The 20,701-nt window shown below is 38.1% G+C and overlaps 1 protein-coding gene across 1 annotated transcript in view; it reads right to left on the bottom strand.

Annotated features, from left to right (window-relative positions):
- LOC149244777 (peroxidase 55-like) overlaps positions 1-16,640 on the bottom strand; it is a 68,840-nt gene extending 52,200 nt beyond the window's left edge. Inside the window, exons 1-3 of the mRNA XM_089371638.1 lie at positions 16,407-16,640; positions 15,991-16,185; positions 15,706-15,747 (exon numbers count right to left, since the gene is read on the bottom strand). Of these exons, the coding sequence (XP_089227764.1) occupies positions 15,706-15,747; positions 15,991-16,185; positions 16,407-16,640 (471 nt within the window). The remainder of the gene's footprint in view (positions 1-15,705; positions 15,748-15,990; positions 16,186-16,406) is intronic.
- Positions 16,641-20,701: the final 4,061 nt, after the last annotated feature.

Raw genomic sequence — 20,701 nt, 5'->3', positions numbered from 1 at the left:
ATGGGCCCATGCTTCACTTCCAAACACACGAAAGTGACTTACATCTGGTTTAATGGAACTCCAAGCTTCTTCTGGAGTGATATTCTCTAGAACCTTAGTAGGAGTGCGATTGATTATATAATTTGCACAATTAATTGCTTCGGCCCAAAAACTAAGACTGAGTCCTTTAGATTGCAGCATACAATTAGCCATTTCCTTTAAGGTGCGATTTTTCCTTTCAGCTACACCATTTTGTTGTGGAGTGTATGGAACAGTATGTTGCATTTGAATTCCATTTTCGGTGCAAAAGTTGATGAATGTGTTTTTAACATATTCTCCACCATTATCAGTTCTTAGCTTAAGAATTTGATGTCCAGATTGTTTTTCAACAAAGGCTTTGAAGGCCAAAAATGTGTTAAATACTTCGCTCTTGAGTTTTAAGAAGTATACCCAAGTGCGTCTGGAGAAATCATCAATGAAAGTTAAGAAGTACTTGCAGCCAGAGAATGAAGCAACAGGAAGAGGACCACATAAATCACTGTGCACAAGCTGTAAAGGGGCTGAGGCGTGCCAAGAGGCACGTTTGTCAAAACTGTCCCGATGATGTTTTCCGAGTACACATCCGGAACAAACACCATCTCTGCAAGATACCATAGGAAGACCTGTCACCATATTTTCTTTACATAGATGCTGAAGGGAGCGATAGTTTAAGTGACCAAATCGCTCATGCCAAAGTTTGCTCACTTCATCATTATGAGCAACAAATACTGAGGGAAGATTTGATGACCCAAAGTTGTGAAACTTATACAACCTTGTGGAATCATCAGCAAGACCAGTAGCTAGAATCTGTTTAGGATCTTTTAGATCCTTGATTACAACATCATGAGGTGAAAATTCAACAATTTTACCTTCACCTGAATGAGTTATCTGATAGACAGATAGAAGGTTGCAGGATAAGGTTGGAACACATAATACATCATTAAACTGACCATTGTCTAGATGAACAGTTCCAGTCCCTACAACATTAAGAGATCTATCATCACCAACATATATATTTTTGGTGTTACAATCATTTAAAGAAGAAAACATGGCTTGGTTTTTGGCCATGTGATAAGAGGCTCCAGAATCAATGAGCCACTCATGAGAATGAGAAGAAGAAGAAGATACATTTAATGCATAACCAGACTGAGATGATTGACAACGACATGCAGAAAGTGCCATTCCGGAAGTTGAAGTTGAAGTAGGCTCCACATGGATGTTATGTTTCTTCATTGCGGCTTCCAAGGCTTCCATCTTCTTAAAGCATTTAGATTCTAAGTGGCCATCTCGATTACAAAAGTTACAATGTCTATCAGTCTTCTTCCATTTGTTTTTATTGGTCTTATCATTTTGCTGAAATGATCTTTCATTTTGAGGCTGAGTTGGTTTAGGACCATTCTTTTGAGGATATGACTTCTTAGGATTTTTTGAATTTGGTTGCTGCTGGGCGGCTAACGCTTTCATGGAAGAGTTTCCAAGATTAAGAAGACCAAGGTGTAAGAGTTTTTCTTGTTCTCTTATTAAGGAATCACAAAAGGAGTCAAAGGAAGGGGCCTTGTAGTCTTTTCCTTGACAAATGAAAGCTTCCCTTGTAGAATGGAAAGTGGAAACAAATACAGAGTAGGCTGGTCCCAACTTAGTAAGGATGGAATAAATAAGGTTACCATCTTCTTTCTTAACTTTAACACCTTCCAAGAGATATCTAAGGGTCTTGAATTTGGACAAGAAATCTTCAATGCAAGAAAAATTATTAGGATCCAAAGTAAGCAACTCATTTTCAAGTTGATGGGCTCTAATTTCATTTTTAATCCCAAAAACTTTAGCCAGTTTTTCTAATGCTTCATGAGGAGTCTCAAGTTCTGCAATGTGGAATCTAAGATCAGGAGAAATAGACATCCCTATCAAACCACGTGCTTGATCTTGTCTATTTTCCCATTTTGTAGCCTTGTCTTCATCTTTTGGTTTCTTCTCTTGGTCTGTGGCTATTCTAAAGAGACCTTTACTTCTAAGTAAATCTTCCATGTAGGCTACCCATTGGAAGTAGTTAGTGCTGTCAAGAATGACTTGGCATGGACTTTCCATTTAAAAAAAAAAACTGAAGCTGAAGATGCTAAAAGTAAGTGTTCCAATGGATAGATCTCGAAAAAATAGGTGGTTTTAAAAAAAACGGCTCTGAAAAAGGCTTCCGGATGAAGAAGTTATGGCTTTTTGAAAAAAAATTGTTGACGTTGCCGGCAAAGTGCGCGAATGTGCGGGAATGAAAAAATCCGCCCCCACAAAATGGAGACTTGAACCCAAGACCTCTACTCTCTTAAAATAGCTTTGAACCAATTGATCTATACAAAAAATTTGAGAGAGAGAGAGAGAGAGAGAGAGAGGGGGGGGGGGGGGCCTTGGTTTGCGTGCTTGCCTTGAGAAAGCTCTTTTTCCCTACAAAACACAAAACACAAAACCCAACACGAATATGCAAAGAAAAACGAACCTTGCGGCTCGAAGTTAGCTTTAGCCAAAAAACTAGAAATTTTTAAAAAAAATCTCAAAGTTAGCTTTAGCCAAAAAACTAAATATATTTCTCAATGTTTCTGATTTTCCGAGATCACACTAAGGTGCAGGGAAAAGAGCATACGCATGAGAAAAATCCTTCCTTTCTGTTTCTGATTTGCCCAGATCACACAGAGTCGCAGGGCAAAGAGCATACGTAGAAATGAAAGGTATAGATCCGGTTAAAAAAAAAGGCTAAATAAACCGAAACCGAAATAAGCAAAGAGAAAATAACAGTAAACTGCAAAAAACACTGTATACCTCCCGATCTGAAAAATGACGCAGCTAGGGCTACCGGAAACCTTTTCGCGTGAAACGAAAGGGGTTCCTCACTGGAACAGATGCTCCGAACGCAACAGAGCAGTCCTCTCGGCCCGAAAGCAGTCAGAAACAGCAGATCTAGGAAACGACAGCCGCATGCAGTTCTACCGGCTTCAGATTTGGATCACCAACGGACGTGGCCCTCAAATAGCTCTGATACCATGTAGGAATTTACAGGGTAAGTTCCTCAGAAAGAATACCAAAAGGACACCGCTCACAACCAGATCACAGATCAATACACCAGTATTTTTGACGTGGTTAAAACCCTCAAAGAGGGAAACAGTCCATAGCCTATCCCAACGTGGGTACTACAGGCAATTTATTAATCAAAGAATGAAAATTTACATAAGCTTCTCTCATGCACGGATTACCCGAACAATGACCCTCCATGCGCTTTAAATAGAACTCATGGACCAATCGGGTGTCAAGCCACGGATCAAGTGTCGGTAATACCGAGGAGAGAATGAACCGTCGGATCACTACATATCGTGACCGTCGGATTGTAAGTTACAAAATGTACAACGGTAAAGAAACACACTTTACCTAACTCTATACTAGACCAAGTTGAACTTAACTATTTCCTATGTGTCGGAATATCCTAACAAATCTTTTTGTGTAATAATCCCTCAGGTCCAAAAAGATTAAAATCTAGAGGAGATATAGCACTTCCGATAACTTTAATGAGCTGGAGAGGCCAATCGCTCGGCAATCTTTTCATATTTTACGAGTCAGATGAAAAGAGATGAAAGGAGACTCGTTTTTTGAGGAACGAGTGTTATTTTCGGGTAGCAGCTGGTTCCAGGTAAGGTTTGGAACTTTTCAATCACGACAGTGTAAAGAAGATGGCTAATAGAATCACTCGTCGCAGCTGTTCCTCAAATGGGGTAAACAATCAAATGGAGGCATATGATTGGCTAAAAACAGAGTGGAGGTGATGGTAAGAGCACAACCAAGGCTCAAAAGCTGATGATAATGCATTCGCAATGGTTATTTACCGAAGGTGGGTTCATTTTTTAATGAGCTTAAACTCTGGTGGAACATATGCTCATTGCTCGGTTTATTTTTTAACGAGCTTGAACTTAGCGTAAAACTGCTCGTGGCGGGATTATTTTTTAACAAGCTTGAACCCTGCGGTAACACTGCTCGTGCCCTGGTTTATTTTTTAATGAGATTGAACCATGCGACAACATATGCTCAGATTCAGTTTCATGTTTACACAAGCTTGAAACAAAAAACTATGCTTGTTATAAGTTTGCATGCCCCCAGCATAATAACGCAAATCGAGGTTCATGCCCCCAAGCTTCATTGCATTCAACACGGTGGTTGGAATGAAGGTTTACCTTCGAGATCTTTGAAAGACTCGACTTGGATTTGGAAAGGGAGTTGTTTCATTTTTTAATGAGGTTGACACAGTAAAAGAACTATCCTCATAATCCACCGTATTTACAGTATTTGATAGAAAATAAAAAACTAAAGGATGATTAAGGTTGCTGGAATAATCTTCGTGGTAATTCGGAAGATGGGAATGATGGTGGTAATCTTCCCATGGTGCCTCTCCTATCATCATTGACTGAATGATTCCTTTGTCTGTAGAATGTATATGCGACCAAGGATCTAAAGAGATACCATATTCCTTAGACCTATCTATCCCAACACTCGATGAGCGTTGATTTGGGTTTGCCCCCCAAGCCAAGAAAATTGATTGCTACAATATTTCTAAAATGGCAATGATCCATGCTGTCAAAATGTTCAGGAATCTTTTGAATCTAGAAAATATCATATTGCAGGTTCCCACCATGGCCACTTCCGCCAGATTGTTTGGAGGCAGTAGGGCAAAAGTACCCGTCAATGTAGGGTCTTTTAGTAGGCCTACTCCGATATTTTGAAGCGATTGAGGGCTTCCGTGGATCATTAGAATGCTTCCTGTAACTTGTGAACTATTGGGGAGAAATGTTTGTTGGTCGACGATTGTAATCCCTCCTTGGAAGGGAAATGCAATCTTTCTGAAGTATGTCAACGCAACGGCAGCCATAGCATATATCCAGGGCCTTCCCAGTAGGATGTTGTAATTGAGGTTTCCGTCGATAACTTCAACATCAATTTCTACTGTCTTGCCCCCCAGTTTGACTTGCAAGTTATTTAAAATCCCGTATGGGGTATACGTTCATCCATCAAATGCTTTTAGAGTTGTTGATGATCGTAACAAGGGTGGAGAGCCTAAAGTTTTCCAGCAACTCATTGACATAATACATGTAGATGCCCCCTCATCAATAATTGTTCGATGAACAGTTTTGTTGAGGGCTTTCACTTGAATAAGGAAAGCGAGTTGAGCTGGTAACTGAGGGTCATATCCTTTATGATTAAAGGCCACAAGATTGGAATCCACTGGGTCAATCCCACCTATTGCTAATAATAGAGCCTACTTCTGGGAGGGGCAATTTTGTAGTACTTTAAGTGTCGACATAGCGGACGACGATTGGGCCAAGTCCTCTACTATATTATAATGTTGTGCTGCTCTGGCATGAGGATTAAATGTTGATTTGTGTACTACTCCCTTTGGTGGTTTTAACGTTAGCTCAGGAATGATGGGTGGCACAACTTCGGTTGAAGTTTTCGTCGAACTACTAGGTTGATCATTAGCCTTCTTATTCGATAGCTGTGGATTCTCGTAATCTTTGTTCCTTGTCGATATCAAAGCATCGTTTTGTTGTTTCGAAATGGACAACATAAGCACTTGGGATCGGGAAGCATTTTCACTAGCAACCAGATCGGTTACCGGGTTTGGAAACGAATCAGTCAATACCGCTGAAGTTTTTGAACTCTTAAAGAGTTTCTTAACTTCAGCTTTATGTGGACAATCTCTTGTCCGATGATCCTCATCATATATCGGACACCCTGCAGGGGGTTTCCTTTGCCCAGAAGGGTTCACAGAAGATTTTTCAGGAGACGACTCTTCCTGTTTCTTCTTTTTCCATTTCTTTTTCTTCTTGCCTCCTGGTTTATTTGGTTCTTTGCCTTTGTTAGTTGACATGGCATTTACCTCCAAGGCGAGAAGTTCCTCATTTACATTTTGACTTGAAACCGTACGAGCTTTCTTTGATGCAGCCTTTATAGTTTTCGTGCTAGTCGTACCTATCACACCATTGCTGGCATAAGAGTCTTTGTTTGATTTAGGAGGAGGAGGAACAGAGAATTCCGGTCTAGGAGAATCAAGGATTTTATCGTAGATCGTGCCAGACTGAGTTTAGATCAAGTCCAGATATTGCGCACGAGCAATAACTTGCTCTTCAGTGACGACTCCTCCCTTTGCCACATCTTCTGTGATAGAAGGTAGCAATGACTTAATAAACCATTCAGCTAGCAGCTGATCAGGAACATATGTTTTTACCATTCTACGATGACGTCGCCACTCATGAATATGATCAGATATGTGAGTGTTCGTCGTTTGTTTGAAATTGGTAAGAAGTTCTATTCCTATTTCGTACCTTATGGGTAACTGAAAATGGGTTAAAAAGGTTGTGGCTAGGGCGCTGAAGTTATCAAATGAAGCTCTAGGCAATTCGATATACCATTTTGCTACCGGACCAGTTAACGTTCGCTGAAAAAGGCGAAGCCTAATCAATCATCATTGAGAATGTTAGATGAACACCATAGATGAAAGGTCATCACATGATTTGACGGATCTTCACCCAGATTTCCATTAAATTTAGGAATATCTGACAGAAGTTTATGCAGAATTGCTGGCCACCAAGGGGTGTAAGCAATTGGATTGTTTGTTAGTTGATTTAGATCCAGTAACTCTAAAGTCACCACGAAGGGCAACTGTTGATTCAGGTTCGGCGAAGCATACCCAGGATAAGATGGGATTGCCTGAGCAGTTGGTCTTTGCATACCAGCAGAATGCATTTGATGTTGATAACTTTGGTAAGGTTGATGGGCATAACCACGATGATATGATTGATGTTGACCGTTTTGAATATACGGCTGCCCATTACTTGCAAAGCTTTGTTGCTCAGATCCTCGGTAAGCTTGTTGGAATTGCGGTTGTTGGTATTGTATTAGCCACGGTTGTGAAACCATTTGTTGTTGTCCAATACTAGCTGTTTGCCCAAGATGAGGGGTAATGGTACCCGTCTGAGCCTAGGTCATTCCAGTTAAGGAGTGACTAATCGGTGATTGTGGTGGCGTCGTAGAGACAAGGGGCTATTGTATTACAACCTGAGAAACTTGAGGTTGGCATACAACAGGAAATGCTTGTACTTGCGACACCGTCACAATAGTCGATGTAGTGGGGATGTTTGACACAGGTAAAGTTTGTTGCATTGAGTATACAACTCTTGGTTGTTGAGGCAGTATTGGCACCCAACCGCTGGATGTAATCCCAGCATAACCCGAATTCTGTTGCGAACTCTCATATGGTTGTTCTCCCGGAGGGAACAATGAAAGGGCATACTGCCCCCCATACGGCGGCATTCCAGTGCTCAAAGGAAGGATTTGCCTTTGGGGACCAGGTTGCCCAAATTGATACTGTTGCGAAGGATCAATTTGCTGAGACTCAACATAAGAGATTCCAGATATTATTCCGGACGAACAAACGGGAACAGACCATACTGTCGAAACAGTCCCTGGATGGACTCCATCTAGCGGTTGAGAGCTAGTTGGGACAGATGGTACACCGGTGAACATCGTTGGAGTAGCAGCAGGAGGTTCCGCCACTGCTGCATCAGATGACACAGTCCTGGATGTCGACGGTTGTTCAGACATAACTAGTCTATCCAAAAGACTTCCTAGCGATTCTACAGGAACTTGCGATGAAGAGAGACCAACTTCTGTTGAAGAAGGATATAGGGTGATCCCAGCTCCAAAATGCAATGGAGTACTAGATGGAGGATCCTCCACAATCTCTTCTATAGCAATCAATCCAGGTGGAAGAGGTAGACCGTCAGGTCCGTAATATATTTCTGGTGCCGAAGAAGGTATAGATTCTGCAGTGACAGATGTTTGGGGGATAACACCTTCTGAATCAGCTGTAGATGGAGCCGGTTCAGGAATAGAAGTGTTTACCGTTACACTAGGATCAGTTCTAATGTCCTCTTGTGCCTGTGGAACTTCTTCTGTGGAGGCAGGGATACCAGAAATGGTAGGAGTAACCAGAGTCCCTGAGGATGTCAGAATAGAAATTCCAATCAAACTGGGGGACTTTGACCCGGTTAAACGAGTTCGCTTCATCCAGAGTGGTTTCGTTTCCAGAGTTAAAGATGGTTGACTCGTTAATCTCCTTGAACGACGGGGTTTCGATTGACTTTCTTCCACGATTGCGGATTACTCAATCAACTCAAAATAGAGGGGAAAAAGTTATTCTGAATTAAATGAAATTTAGACGCTTTGACACAACTTGCTTTTTCAATTTTTAAGAGTCGAGAAAAAGCTAAAGATGACTCTAGTCGCCTTCGATTTTTAATGAGCCTGAAGTGACAAGTGCTCAAATGGACCTTTTCCTTTAAGGAGTCTGAAAAGGAATGAAAGAGACTACTCTGGAAATCTAGAAAGAGGGATTACCAAACCAATCGCAAAACTGCAAAATACTTTTTACGGTATGGCAGTCAATCTTCCTGAATGCTGTGTTCAGTGCATTGCGATCGATAGGGCAGCAGACACGGCTTCCTAAGGATAAAGGATATAGCCTATTGTGGTCTCCCAATATATACTCGACGGTACGTGGGAGCACAAGTCCGTACTGGCACTTGTTGTCTCAAATAGGAGGAATCACCCAACCTACAATGAAAGCGATAGTTACCAGGATTTACGACGCCGGAATACGTCTCTAGCCTAGACTTCTAAATGTTGTGCATTAGGTTCCAAAGCGTTTTTATGTTCATTGAATTTATTTTACAGTTGATCTTTCTTAAGAAGTTTGCCTTTCAAGTTCACCACGTGATGTAGATATACAATTCCTAAAATGCAATCCAAGATGATAAACAATCGTTTAATCTTCTTTTTGCAATGAAAATCCTAGATGAAAGAGAAATGAGATTCTTTCAACATAGAGCAGAGAGCACACACTAGATGTGCTGTCCTAAATCAAAATCAACAAGCAGTCTAAATGCAAATGCACATGCATGTATTTGTTTTCAGCCTTCTTAATGTGTGAATGACAAAAAGAACGCTAAGTACAAATCTGAATTATCTTTTCAAAGTGACAGTACTAATGATTTTCTCTTCAAAAACGAAAGGAAGGTAATGACAACACTTTGCGATTTTGAATTGAAAACTGCTTTCGACACTTGAAAAAACTACTAATCCAAATCAAATATAAGAGTAACAGTGTAATCGACCATCAAGAACAATAGGATTCTTTTCTTTGAATGAAAACGACACTTGTGACACTTTCAAATCAAAAATTGACAGTTCGATTAAGCTACTTCTTTGTAAAGGAGAACTGTAAATGGTGCACAATACATAAAAACATTCACAATTCTTTGTACAATATATGCTAAATCATGTGAAGGAAAGGGGTTTCCATAGTGGTATACTGATCACAGACAACAAAACTCCTGAATAAAGCTGAAGAGAGTGAAGAAAAACCAAAATCTGGAGGCAAACTTAGCCTTTTCTGATCATCGCACCTGTTACACATGGAAACAAGGATGAATCTCACCTACTGCACATGGGAGGTGCGATGCATCCAGATTTCCTAGAAGAAAGGGTGCGATGGTACAGAGCCGAGACTTTACTTGGTTTTTGGTCACAGTTTGCAGCTCAGTTCAGGGATTTAGGCCGAGCAAATGATAGTCAGTAAATATAAATCACAGGGGCTGATCTAATGAGGTTACTTGAGCCACCATGAGGGCAATTAGGATGTTTGCAAATCGATTGTTCAATTAATAAAACAAAACCCGGAGATAGACTGAAGCAGCATTGATCTACTTTGCACTTACATAGAAAATGCAGTTCGAAGGCTAGATGGCTTGACTTCAGGCGCCGCCTGTAAGTTTATAAAGCAAACAAATATAGACAAGAAAACAAGCTATTCGCTCCCCAGCGGAGTCGCCATTTTGTTATCGGGAAATCTAGTGTCCACTATGAGCTGCTAGTCCAACTAAGACGAGTAGCTATCTTAGAAACAAACAAACTAAAACTACTTTCGTTTTCCTTTATGAGAAGTAGATGAGAGGGGAGCAAAGAATACCAACCTCAGTCTTGCGCTTGGTCCTTTGCTTGTTTCCTCTCCCTTCTGACAGATCTTTGCCGCTCCTTCCTTTCTTACCTAGCTTCAAAGAGCACCTGTAAAGTCAAAGCAGCATAACACTATCGAAGAATAGAGATCTACAGTCATAAACAATATAGGACTAGATATATATTGACCACACAAATGCATATATCATCAAACATACAAGAATGTGGAGGAAAACTTGAATAGTTTTATTGATAGAAAGAGTAGAAGAGAGGATTACAACCCATTGATCTGACCCAGCGTCATCCTCCCAGCATGAAAGCCCTTCTTCACCTCATGAAAAGCTTAGATCACCCAACACTATGATGTTCCACCAAGAAACCAACAACACTTCCTTACAAAATACAAGATTCCAGCCTCTAACCTCTGGATCTCTGGGATGAGGGATCCATATATAGATATTTGCAGAGGTGTGAGTCAGCTCTGGGTTTTTGATTAGTGTCATTCCACTGATAGTTCTTGGTTCCACTTGGAGATTTCATTGATCTCTTACTCATCCTTGGGCGAATTCTGAGAGGCAAGTGTCATATGAGAAGTTTCTAGAAGATTCCTTGATCATCCACTTAGCAAACTGTCTCTGCCATTTGTCTATTCTCACTCATCGCACCCTATAGAAGGACTTTTCAGTATGCATCACACCTCCCGTGTGTAGTAGGTGCGATGCATCGCACCCTGACCATGGAGCAAGTGAGATGATCCAGTTTTGACCAGTTCTGAGTAGTTTTTCATGGAGAACTTCTGGGAGATGATGTAATCAGCTGACCTTGTCCCTTTAGGGTATGAAACAACACTTTTAGGGACTTAGAAGCCCTTGGTTTATGGACATATATGATTGGGGTTGCAGTGCCCAAATATGTCTATAACACATTGATCCAAAATTAAACAGGAACATAAAAAATTAAAGGTATAACCATAAATATATAGATGTAGTAGAAATAACACTTCATTTCATTAATATCAAAATAATGAAATAAACTTACAAACAGAATGGAAATAAACTAGCTCGGGCGATGTTAGCTTATCTCTGAGAAGAGATGTGGTGGCTAGATGCCTCTGAACTATTTTACAATGAGGCTCAAGGGCCTATTTATTATTGAACAATAAGAGAAAACCATAAACAACCAAAACCCTAAGCACATGAGATAGAATTCTAAGAGTTTGTGGGCCCCGTTGGGGTTAGTTGGACAACCAACTTCCTGGGGTTGTAAATTGGTCATATTATCTCCATTTGGTGCGTACGATACCTTTTTGGAAAGGTCTCTCCGAGTTCTATAGGATTTGTGGTAGGCCCCTATCCATGGCCACAGTCCTGCTGTGGACCTAAGAAAAGGAAGCCATTTGGGGGGTCAAAACTGCTCCAGGAGTTTAAGACTTGAAAAATTGCTAAAAATAGTAAATGCTAAAATAAACAAGGCAATAAATGAAACAAACTGGAGGTCTAGGTGGAATAGGTGGGCGACCACCAATATCGAACTAGATCGGTCCTCTCTCCTTAGGAAGTAATGGTCCCCATTGTGTGCAGCACCTCCATAACGTGAGGAAATTTTTGTTGAATCCGTTCCCTGCTGAACCACTTGCCCTTGTGAAGGAGTTGGCATGCTTTAACAACTCGATATAGCTAGATCCTCTGTTGGCAAGTGTTCTTGATCTCTGTGTCGATGAGGTAATTAGTTATAATATGTTCCATGTAGTCTGAGTTTAGCTCTGTTGGTGTGAGTTTTTCTGCAATGTTGGATGTGTCCAATAATGGTGGAAAGTATGGCCGAAGGCAATCTACATTGAACACTAGGTTCAGACCAAGGAACGGTGGGATGCTAAGCTCGAAGGGATTTTCCCCTATAGCCTTGGTTAGTGTATATGGCCCATATCAGAGCGGCTGAAGCTTATGGTGGGGTCCAGTGAGGCGCTCCTTCTACAAATGTAGCCAAACTTTGTCGCCCAACTAGAACTTGTGTGAAACTTTATGTTGATCATGGTGTTGCTTGTAATTAGAATTGGCTCTATCCAACATATCATGGACCTATTGGCAGATGTGTTGAATGCGCTCAATGAAGCTATTAGCCATGTCAACTTCAGACTAGACGTGAGCCGAATCTACATGAGTAGCTGCAAATGGTATGGCCACATCAGTGGGACATAATGGTTGAAATCCCAACCCTACCTAAAATGCGCTATGGTTCGTTTAGCTATGGAGAGCTTTGTTGTAACTATGATGGACATAGGGGAGGATTTCATCCAATGTGTGTGGATGCTTCAAATTGTACATGCGCAGAATGAGTACGATCATCTTGTTGACGACCTTTGTTTGGCCATCGGTTTGGGGGTGGAATGTAGTGGACTTAGTAAGTTTGTTATCCAACATTGACCAGAGACTTGACCAAAATGCACTTAGGAATCTGTTATCCCGATCTGAGATAATGGACTGTGGGATCCCAAAGTGTACCCACACTCTCGCAAATAATAGCTTAGTAGTGGCCTCTGTTGTGATACTCTTCTTGCAGGTCGCCATGATAGACATCTTAGATAATTTTTCGAAAACCACGAAAATGAAGTCATTGCCATGCTTAGTAGAAGGAAGGTCTGACATGTAATCCATGGAGATGGATTCCCAAGGTCGACTAGGAGTAGGTAGAGGAGTATATAGGCCTTTCTTCTTGATGTTTGGTTTTGCAATGGCACAGGAAATGCAGGATTTGATGTACTTACCAACATCCTGATGAAGTTTCGGCCAAAAAAAATAATTTTACAGTACCGCCATTGTTTTCTCTACTCCGAAATGTCCAGTAGCCTGACTATAGTGTGCCTCACAAATCACCTTGGCATGCTCGCTTAAAGGAAAACAAATGTGTCCCAAGCGACATAGTGGTGCATCTTGGAGGTGAAAATTTGGAACTTGCTTCCCTTCCAAGAGTGTCTGATATGTGCTACTGAATTCTAGATTTCTCTTGTAAAGATGCGACCACCCCGAAGTCTTGTTCCCATAGGAGTCGAGCATAGTGATCAGCACCATGAATGGTGGTCGGCTGAGGCAGTCTGAAACGTTAATCGTGATGCCCTTCTTGTACTTAATGTTCAAATTGAATTGTTGCAAGTATGTGGACCATTTCTAATGATGATCATTTTGCAACTTTTGTTGCATCTATATGAACTGCAGTGGTAGGTGGTCTATGTGTATGACTGTTTCCTTCCCCAAAATGTAATACTTCCATTGATGGCAGGCCTGCACAATGGAATACATTTCTTGTCATAAGTGGGATACTTTCGGATTGTGTCTGAAAATGTCTCACTATGGTAAGCCACTGGATGCCCCTATTGAGTAATAACTACACCAATAGCATACTCAAATGTGTCTTTCTCAATCTCAAATGGTTGTTGTAGGTCTCATAATGTGAGCAGTGGTGCAGAGTAGAGGCGATTCTTCAACTCGGAAAACACCTTTTGTTGGGTTTCAAAGCAAAAAAACTTTGCTTTCGCTGCCCCCTTGGTTACTTGACTTAAAGGCCAAGTGATATGAGAGAACCCCAACAGGAACCTGTGGTAGAAATAGGAAAGACCCAGAAATATGTAGAGCTCTATTAGAGTGGTAAGGGTTGGAACATCTCAAATGACTTGTATCTTGGCTAGGTCCACATGCACACCCTACTCATTCATGATGTACCCTAGATATTGAACCTCGTTCATGTTGAAAGTGCATTCTTTTTAATTGGCACACATCTTGTGCTATCACATGGTTTGAAGGACCTATCAATATGGTGGAGGTGCTCTTCCCAACTCTGGCTGAAGATCGATATGTCAAATAAATACGCCACCACGAATGCATTGGAAAAGAGTCACAAGATGTCGTCCATCAATATCATGAAGGTTATGAGGGCATTCGTCAACCCAAAAGCCATGACCAACCATTCAAAAAGACCCTCTTTGGATTTGAAGGCAGTCTTCCACACATTGGAGGGCTCGATAGGCACCTAGTGATAACTGGACTTCAAGTCAATCTTGCTTAAATATTTAGCCCCTTGAGCTAGTCCAGAAGGTCATCAATCCGTGGGATTGGGTGCCCTTTCTAGATAGTAATCTTGTTCAACGCCTGATGGTCAATACAAAGTATCCAGGTCTCGTCTTTCTTCTGTACCAATACAATCAAGCTCCCACATGGTGATAAAAATAGTAAATTATAAAATAAACAAGGAAACAAATGAAACTGATTAGAGGTCTAGGTGGAATAGGCAGGTGGCCACCAATATCCACCTGGATCATGCCTCATCCTCTACCTCTCGATGTACTTCTGCCTTAACCTCTTTTTCTTGAAATTGAAACCTGACTTTTGAAAGCAGTTTCTAGAGTGAAATCTGTATTTTTGTCTATCCTTGCCTCATGTGATAGAAGTGATTCCATCAACTCATCATCTTTCAGTGATGTCAAATCATTGGCTTCTTCTATGGCAACTACAATAACATCAATTTGGTAGACAAATATCTGAGGACCTTCTCAACCACTGTCTAATCTTTAATTTCCTCACCATAAATTTTTAACTAATTTACAACAGTCATATTCATGAAATAATCGATGTCCTCTGTCTCCTTCATCTGTAGACTTTCAAAATCTCTCCTAGTATTCTGCAACTTAAAAATATTGACTTTGACCATACCTTTATAGTTTGTCGCTCAGGTCTCTCATGCTTCCTTTGCTAAGACGTGATCATAATTTTCTGAAACACTGCTCGGTCCACTCCTTGCTCGATAAGATGCAATGCTTGTGCAAACTTTTTTTTATCTTTCTTCCATAGATCCCTCTGTGCATTAGTGAGAGCTAGTTTTTCTGCTTCATCCTTATGTTCTCAAAACTCAAACTAGACATAATCCCAAACATCATAATCGTGCAATGTGGTCGCCATTTTAATGACCCACACATCATAGTTCTTCCCTATGAAAAGTAAAAACTAGAGCTGGAAATTTGATAAAGCCATCTTCTTAAAAAAAAACTTTCTCCTCAACTAATCTATTCCTCTTTTGCTTAAAAAAAAATTATAACTCCCTTAAATATTAAAACACCTTTTTTTTTTATTTTGTTTTATAAAAACCTTTTCAAATAATCTTTTCCTTTCTATTAAAAAAAATAAAACCTTTAAAATATTTTTATATATAAAATATTTTTTATAAGTTCCTTTATAAATCTTTAACCACACGGCCTGGAGTATGCCGTAAAACTGCTTCTGCTTGGCTAAGAGCTCGTCTTCCTCGGACGTAAGGAAACAGGTTAACGGCCCAAGACCCAGAGGCATCTGGCAGGAGTGAAAGCCTGCTCCCTTACGGACCACCAGCGGGTTATTACAGGTGGCGTGGTTTTCCTTGATAACGGTGATGAGTCAAATTGACATTCGCGGATAGCAGCCAGAGATGGTTGTCCTCACTGTTGGTTTGACACCTGAGTTTGATAGGTTTTGCCACCTTCGGAAAAAAAAAAAAAAATCTTTAACCACATATCATAACACACCCTTCAAAAGGGATGTGTCGTATTTAATATGAGACAAAAATAAATAACCACGCTATTCCACTTTATGCCTTGAAAATAAGTTAGACTTCGAAGTAAAATACATCTCTCCGCCCTAATTCCACATTAAATTGTGGGCCAGCAGCCTGCAAAATAAGAGAACAAAATAACATTAATGAACGCATAAATGTAATATGATCATCTAAATCCCAATCCTAGGATGTCAAAATGAGTGCCTTTCCATCAAAATCTAGTTCATCTGTATGGATAAACTACCGATGGTTTTTACAATAGTCATCCTACTTACTATAGGCTATAAAGCCATTAACTCTCCATGTTCGCATTAAAAATAATGTGGGCAACTTAGCCCTGTAATGCAAATCACTTACCAATGCTACAACATCTCTGGCAGCCATGGCTAGGATATCAGCGCAAGACACCGTGTTGGGGCACACACTTTCTACAGCTTGCTTGGCCTTCATTACAGTATCAAATCCATCACCAGCTAGTGATAAGTTGTCTGTATAATCTCTCTCAGCTGTGTTGTTTGGAGTAGACTGAATAATCACAGAGGCATCACATCCCTGTGCAAACCCAACTGCAAAATCATACCATTTTACCTCAGAGAAAACATCCATCATCATAATTTCCAGTATTCAACAATATATATGAGCCCATATATTAATAAAACTAATACTAGGATCAACCATGGGTAAAAAATGGAAGAACACAGAAAAAGGATAAGGATTTCAATTTCAAATTCAAAACAAAAACATGAACGTATTCATATATATGTCTCTCTTACCTCAACGAAGCAGTCATGGAAGAAGACCCTTAGTGTTCCAGGGACTGTGATAGTCGTGTCCGCAAACTTTTGAGAAACAACAATTCTTACAATGGATTCAACATAGGGACAGGTTTCTGCATAAAAATTCTCCCTGAGCTGAGCTGATGCTTTACTTACACACAGTCCAAACAACACCCAAATGACAATTCCAGCCAACTTCAATGGCTTCCTGGTATATTTCTTTGCAACCATGATTAACAGTACTCAATAAAATTCCAGAAACTCTTATCTGAAAACCCAAAATATAAGGAAACTCTGGCCTAGTGTATTGCAATGAAGACTGCACATATATGACAACAATCAATGAATGATTTGGTTAAAGTGGATGGCAGGAATGGGACTAAATCAACCCCAGAAAAAACAAAAAGAAAACAGCCGGGCGTGATGTTTCCTCTTGCCTTTCTATATCCCTTGTTCTCTCTGGTCAATATACTGTCTGATGTGGTATGATGTGGGATTATTGGTGGAAGCTTTTTGTATAATTTGTTATATTTATTCTTTGTGGAGAACGGTCTTCCTATGTATCCAGATCTTTATATTCTCTTAATATAAATCCATGATAATTTTCTCTCTGAAAAAATCCCCTTGAATGATTCTTCAGCCAACTTCATCCAAATTCCTTTCTCCGATACAAAATCTCAGTTTCCACGTATCTACAGCTTAGTCTCATTCTCAATAATTCAGGTGAATTCAAAATCAGGGAAATTCTTTAATATTTAAAAATAAAGCGTTAGCGTTAATCTATCTATAATTTTTCATTATAATACATTTATATATTTAAAAAAAAATTATGATAATGTTTAAGATTAAATTTCATTAATATTAGTAGTGATATAAATTAATTGACGGGTAAATATTGATTCAGATCAATTTATGATAAAGATTAAACTATTTATTTTATGAAAGTTGTCACATTTTTAAAATTTAAAATATTAAAAAATAAAGTTTTTACATGGTTAAAATTTAAAATATTAAAAAATTAGTTTTATTATTATTATTTATAAAAATAATTAATATGTGATTTCTTATTTGATTTTTAATGTTTAAATAGGTTAATATCACATTTCTATAAAATTATGATTAGTTTCATATGACATAAGTAGATATAACATTTTTTTTAAATTAATCAATTTAATTAAAAAGGTAGAAAGAGTATAATTATTTCTGGATAAATTTTAAACTTTGATTTGTGAATACTAATAAGAATATTTCAAGAATATTATGTGGAGGTTCAATCCCTACCATCCACCTAATAATTGTTAATAATTAAAATAAAATTCTAGAAACCCTTTTCCAAAATAATTACACATACTTAAAATGGGTTAAGAGGTTTTTTTTAAAAAAAAATCTACTAAAAAGATCTTAAGAGAAACATTCCAATATCGCATAGTTTTGATGAGTTAAAGAGGTTAGGAAGGTTGGTACTATAATAGATATTTTGAAATTGAATTTAGTTTCACAAACTCACTGTTTGAGAAAATATCTTTAAGATTTAACCCTATTAGAATCAAGAAAATGACATATTCTTGCATTCTATGGTGTTTTAGAAAGTTTCCAATGCTCAATTTCACTATGTAGCTCATGAGAGTTTATTCAAATTTTATTAATGTTGATATTCTTCTTTCTGCTCGTTACAACTAAGAAATACTTTTGATCTTGTAGATGAGGTCTCACCATGTCCTTGTAGTTTTATTTTATAATTCTTTGTCTCACAATGTCCTTTGTAGTTTCTTAGCTTTCTTTGGAAAAATATTATTAACATATTTTTATAGCAATATTAAAAGAAAATTATTTATAGTGGTAAAGCAAGAAGGAAGAAAACTAAATAAATGATCCTATGTACTACTCCGGTTAATAAATTAAAAAAAGAAAAAAAGAAAAAAACTCATAACAAATAAAAGAGTCATTTTGTAAGTAAATTTCTTAGAAAATCATACCTTATTAGACAAAAGACTATAGAGATATGCATTTTAAATCATATATAAAACTTGATACCATATTTTTGCCATTAATATCTCATAAAAAATTAGAATATATGCTCTAATTTTGTTAGAGAAAGCATTTTAAAAATATCACTAGAAAATATTATTGATTTTTATTGACAAAATGAGAGTACAACTTGTTGTTAAGTGGATTTTCGTAAAAATCAAGACCAAAAATCAGTTAAAATATCTATGATGTTGCCTGATAGGTTCCAACATACTCTGAAAGAAGGTGAGTCTTCCAGCTTATGGATGTAAGCTAATCCATGTAAAATTTGTTGAGCACATTAATAAAAGAATTGAGTAGTGCAACATCAGTAGTGTGGTTTTCTCCTGAAACGGTTTCCACCATAAATAATTGTATTCTTCTATGTGCATATTTATGTTAATATTTCTCATGGTTATTCTTCTTTGAGTTTATTGCTACTTTCATATTCAATTAAGCTAATGTTGTGAATGTGCATGGCTATTTGATATTGTGGGAAAAAGATTTAAAATTGACATAAAGACCATCACTACTGATTCACAGCCTCCTGTCCCCCCCTCTTAGTAGTGATCTAGTTTCCAACAATATATTGCCCCTTTCACGAGATCCCCCCTTGACACCTTGTATGAGCTCTAATCTTGGTGCAATTTGGTTGTCGATTGATGGAATTTGACACTTGGTGACTTAGAAATTGAGCCTCCAACCTAATAATTTTAACTAAAAGAACTTCTTTGCATAATTAGCCCAAGAACAATCAAATGCTTCTAAAAGCCCAATTTTTCACCTAATCCAAAAAAAATTAACAAAAATTATAAAAACTAACATGTGTTATCATAAGCTTCAATGGCCATATTTTCCTTCCTGGACTGCAGCAAGGAAACTGGAGGCTCATCTCCATCCTTAATTGCAAAAGATCCAAGATGTTAATAGTACAAAATTGAGCCACAACACTCGTAATGGGAGGCAGTATGCTAACAAGGATGTTCATCTCCATCCTTAATTGCAAAAGATCCAATATGTTAATAGTACAAAATTAAGCCACAACACTCGTAATGGGAGGCAGTATGCTAACAAGGATGTCCAACATTTTTTTGATGAAGCTGGAACATGTATCCTTCAACCTCAACTTAGCTAATGATCTCAAGTATTGATTATTTTGGAAAACGATGTTTGGATTCTCTGTTAAATTTTTTATGATAGGCTAATATCTCAAATATTAGTAATTTGAAGGGTATTAATTTCACTTTAAAATTAAAGAGACTTTTAAATTTCTTTTGGAAATGGGGGAGGATCTTGGTCAAGCATAGAGTGATTTTGATTCCTCTCCGAATTTATTTTTTTGTTGTTGTAAAATTAGTATTTTAAGAGGAATAGGAATATGGATGTTGCCAATAGTTGATAGATCAACATTTGTAAGGGAGATTGCGATGAGTGAAATTTGAGATTGGCTTGAACTTTGTATGAATTTTCTCTATAGAAAACAAAAGCCATTTTAATATATTTTCACTATGATTTTTCTGTAAGTTTTATGGGAGTTTGTAACTTTGTTTCAATCATTCTTTAGAACTTTATGATGAGAGCTTTGTGCAATTGTTTTGTGAATATTTTCATTACTTTATAAACAGATCTATTTACTCTGAATTGATTAATTTTATGCAGGTTTAAAATTGTTTTAAAATGATCATGATTTAATTTGATTCTTACACAGAAGCTTGGATGGTTTTAATATATGATTTAATTCTATATTATTATCATTCACATATGCACATAAATTGAACCAATTTAGATCATTTTACTCTTGCTAGATAGGTGTTTCATTTCTGTTTGTTTGTGATTCAGTAGTTATTTTTTCATGGTTATTGGATTGCATTTAGATTAATCATAGTTTAGTTTCCTTTGTGTTTAAATTTTAATCGTTCTAGAGACTCATGTGAGAAACAAATAAAAAAACTCATTTCAGGGAGTGCAATCATTCTTATTCATTAACATCAATTACATTAGTTTTTTATCATCATTATCCTTTTGTATATATGTACAATTGTATATATTAAATAGTAGTTTCATTCTCATTATATATGTGTCATTGTATGCATTTATGATAATTGTAGGATTCCCTTGCCCCTTCCTTTTGTTAGAGGAAGAGGCATAAGGCCAATGGATCCTTTAAATCCATCAAGAATGACTAGCCCAAATAGTTGGGGTTGTGTGAAGAGCCTTGGTATGGGTTGTTTCTCCTTTGTTGATTTAGGCATGTCAATTCCCGTGTCAACAAGTTGCAACACACT

Source organism: Pinus tabuliformis, chromosome 8 (assembly GCF_031772625.1).
Source record: "Pinus tabuliformis cultivar Carrire ecotype Pingquan chromosome 8, CPIR1, whole genome shotgun sequence".
Taxonomy (NCBI): Eukaryota; Viridiplantae; Streptophyta; class Pinopsida; order Pinales; family Pinaceae; genus Pinus; species Pinus tabuliformis.
This window is presented reverse-complemented; position numbering and strand designations above follow the sequence as displayed.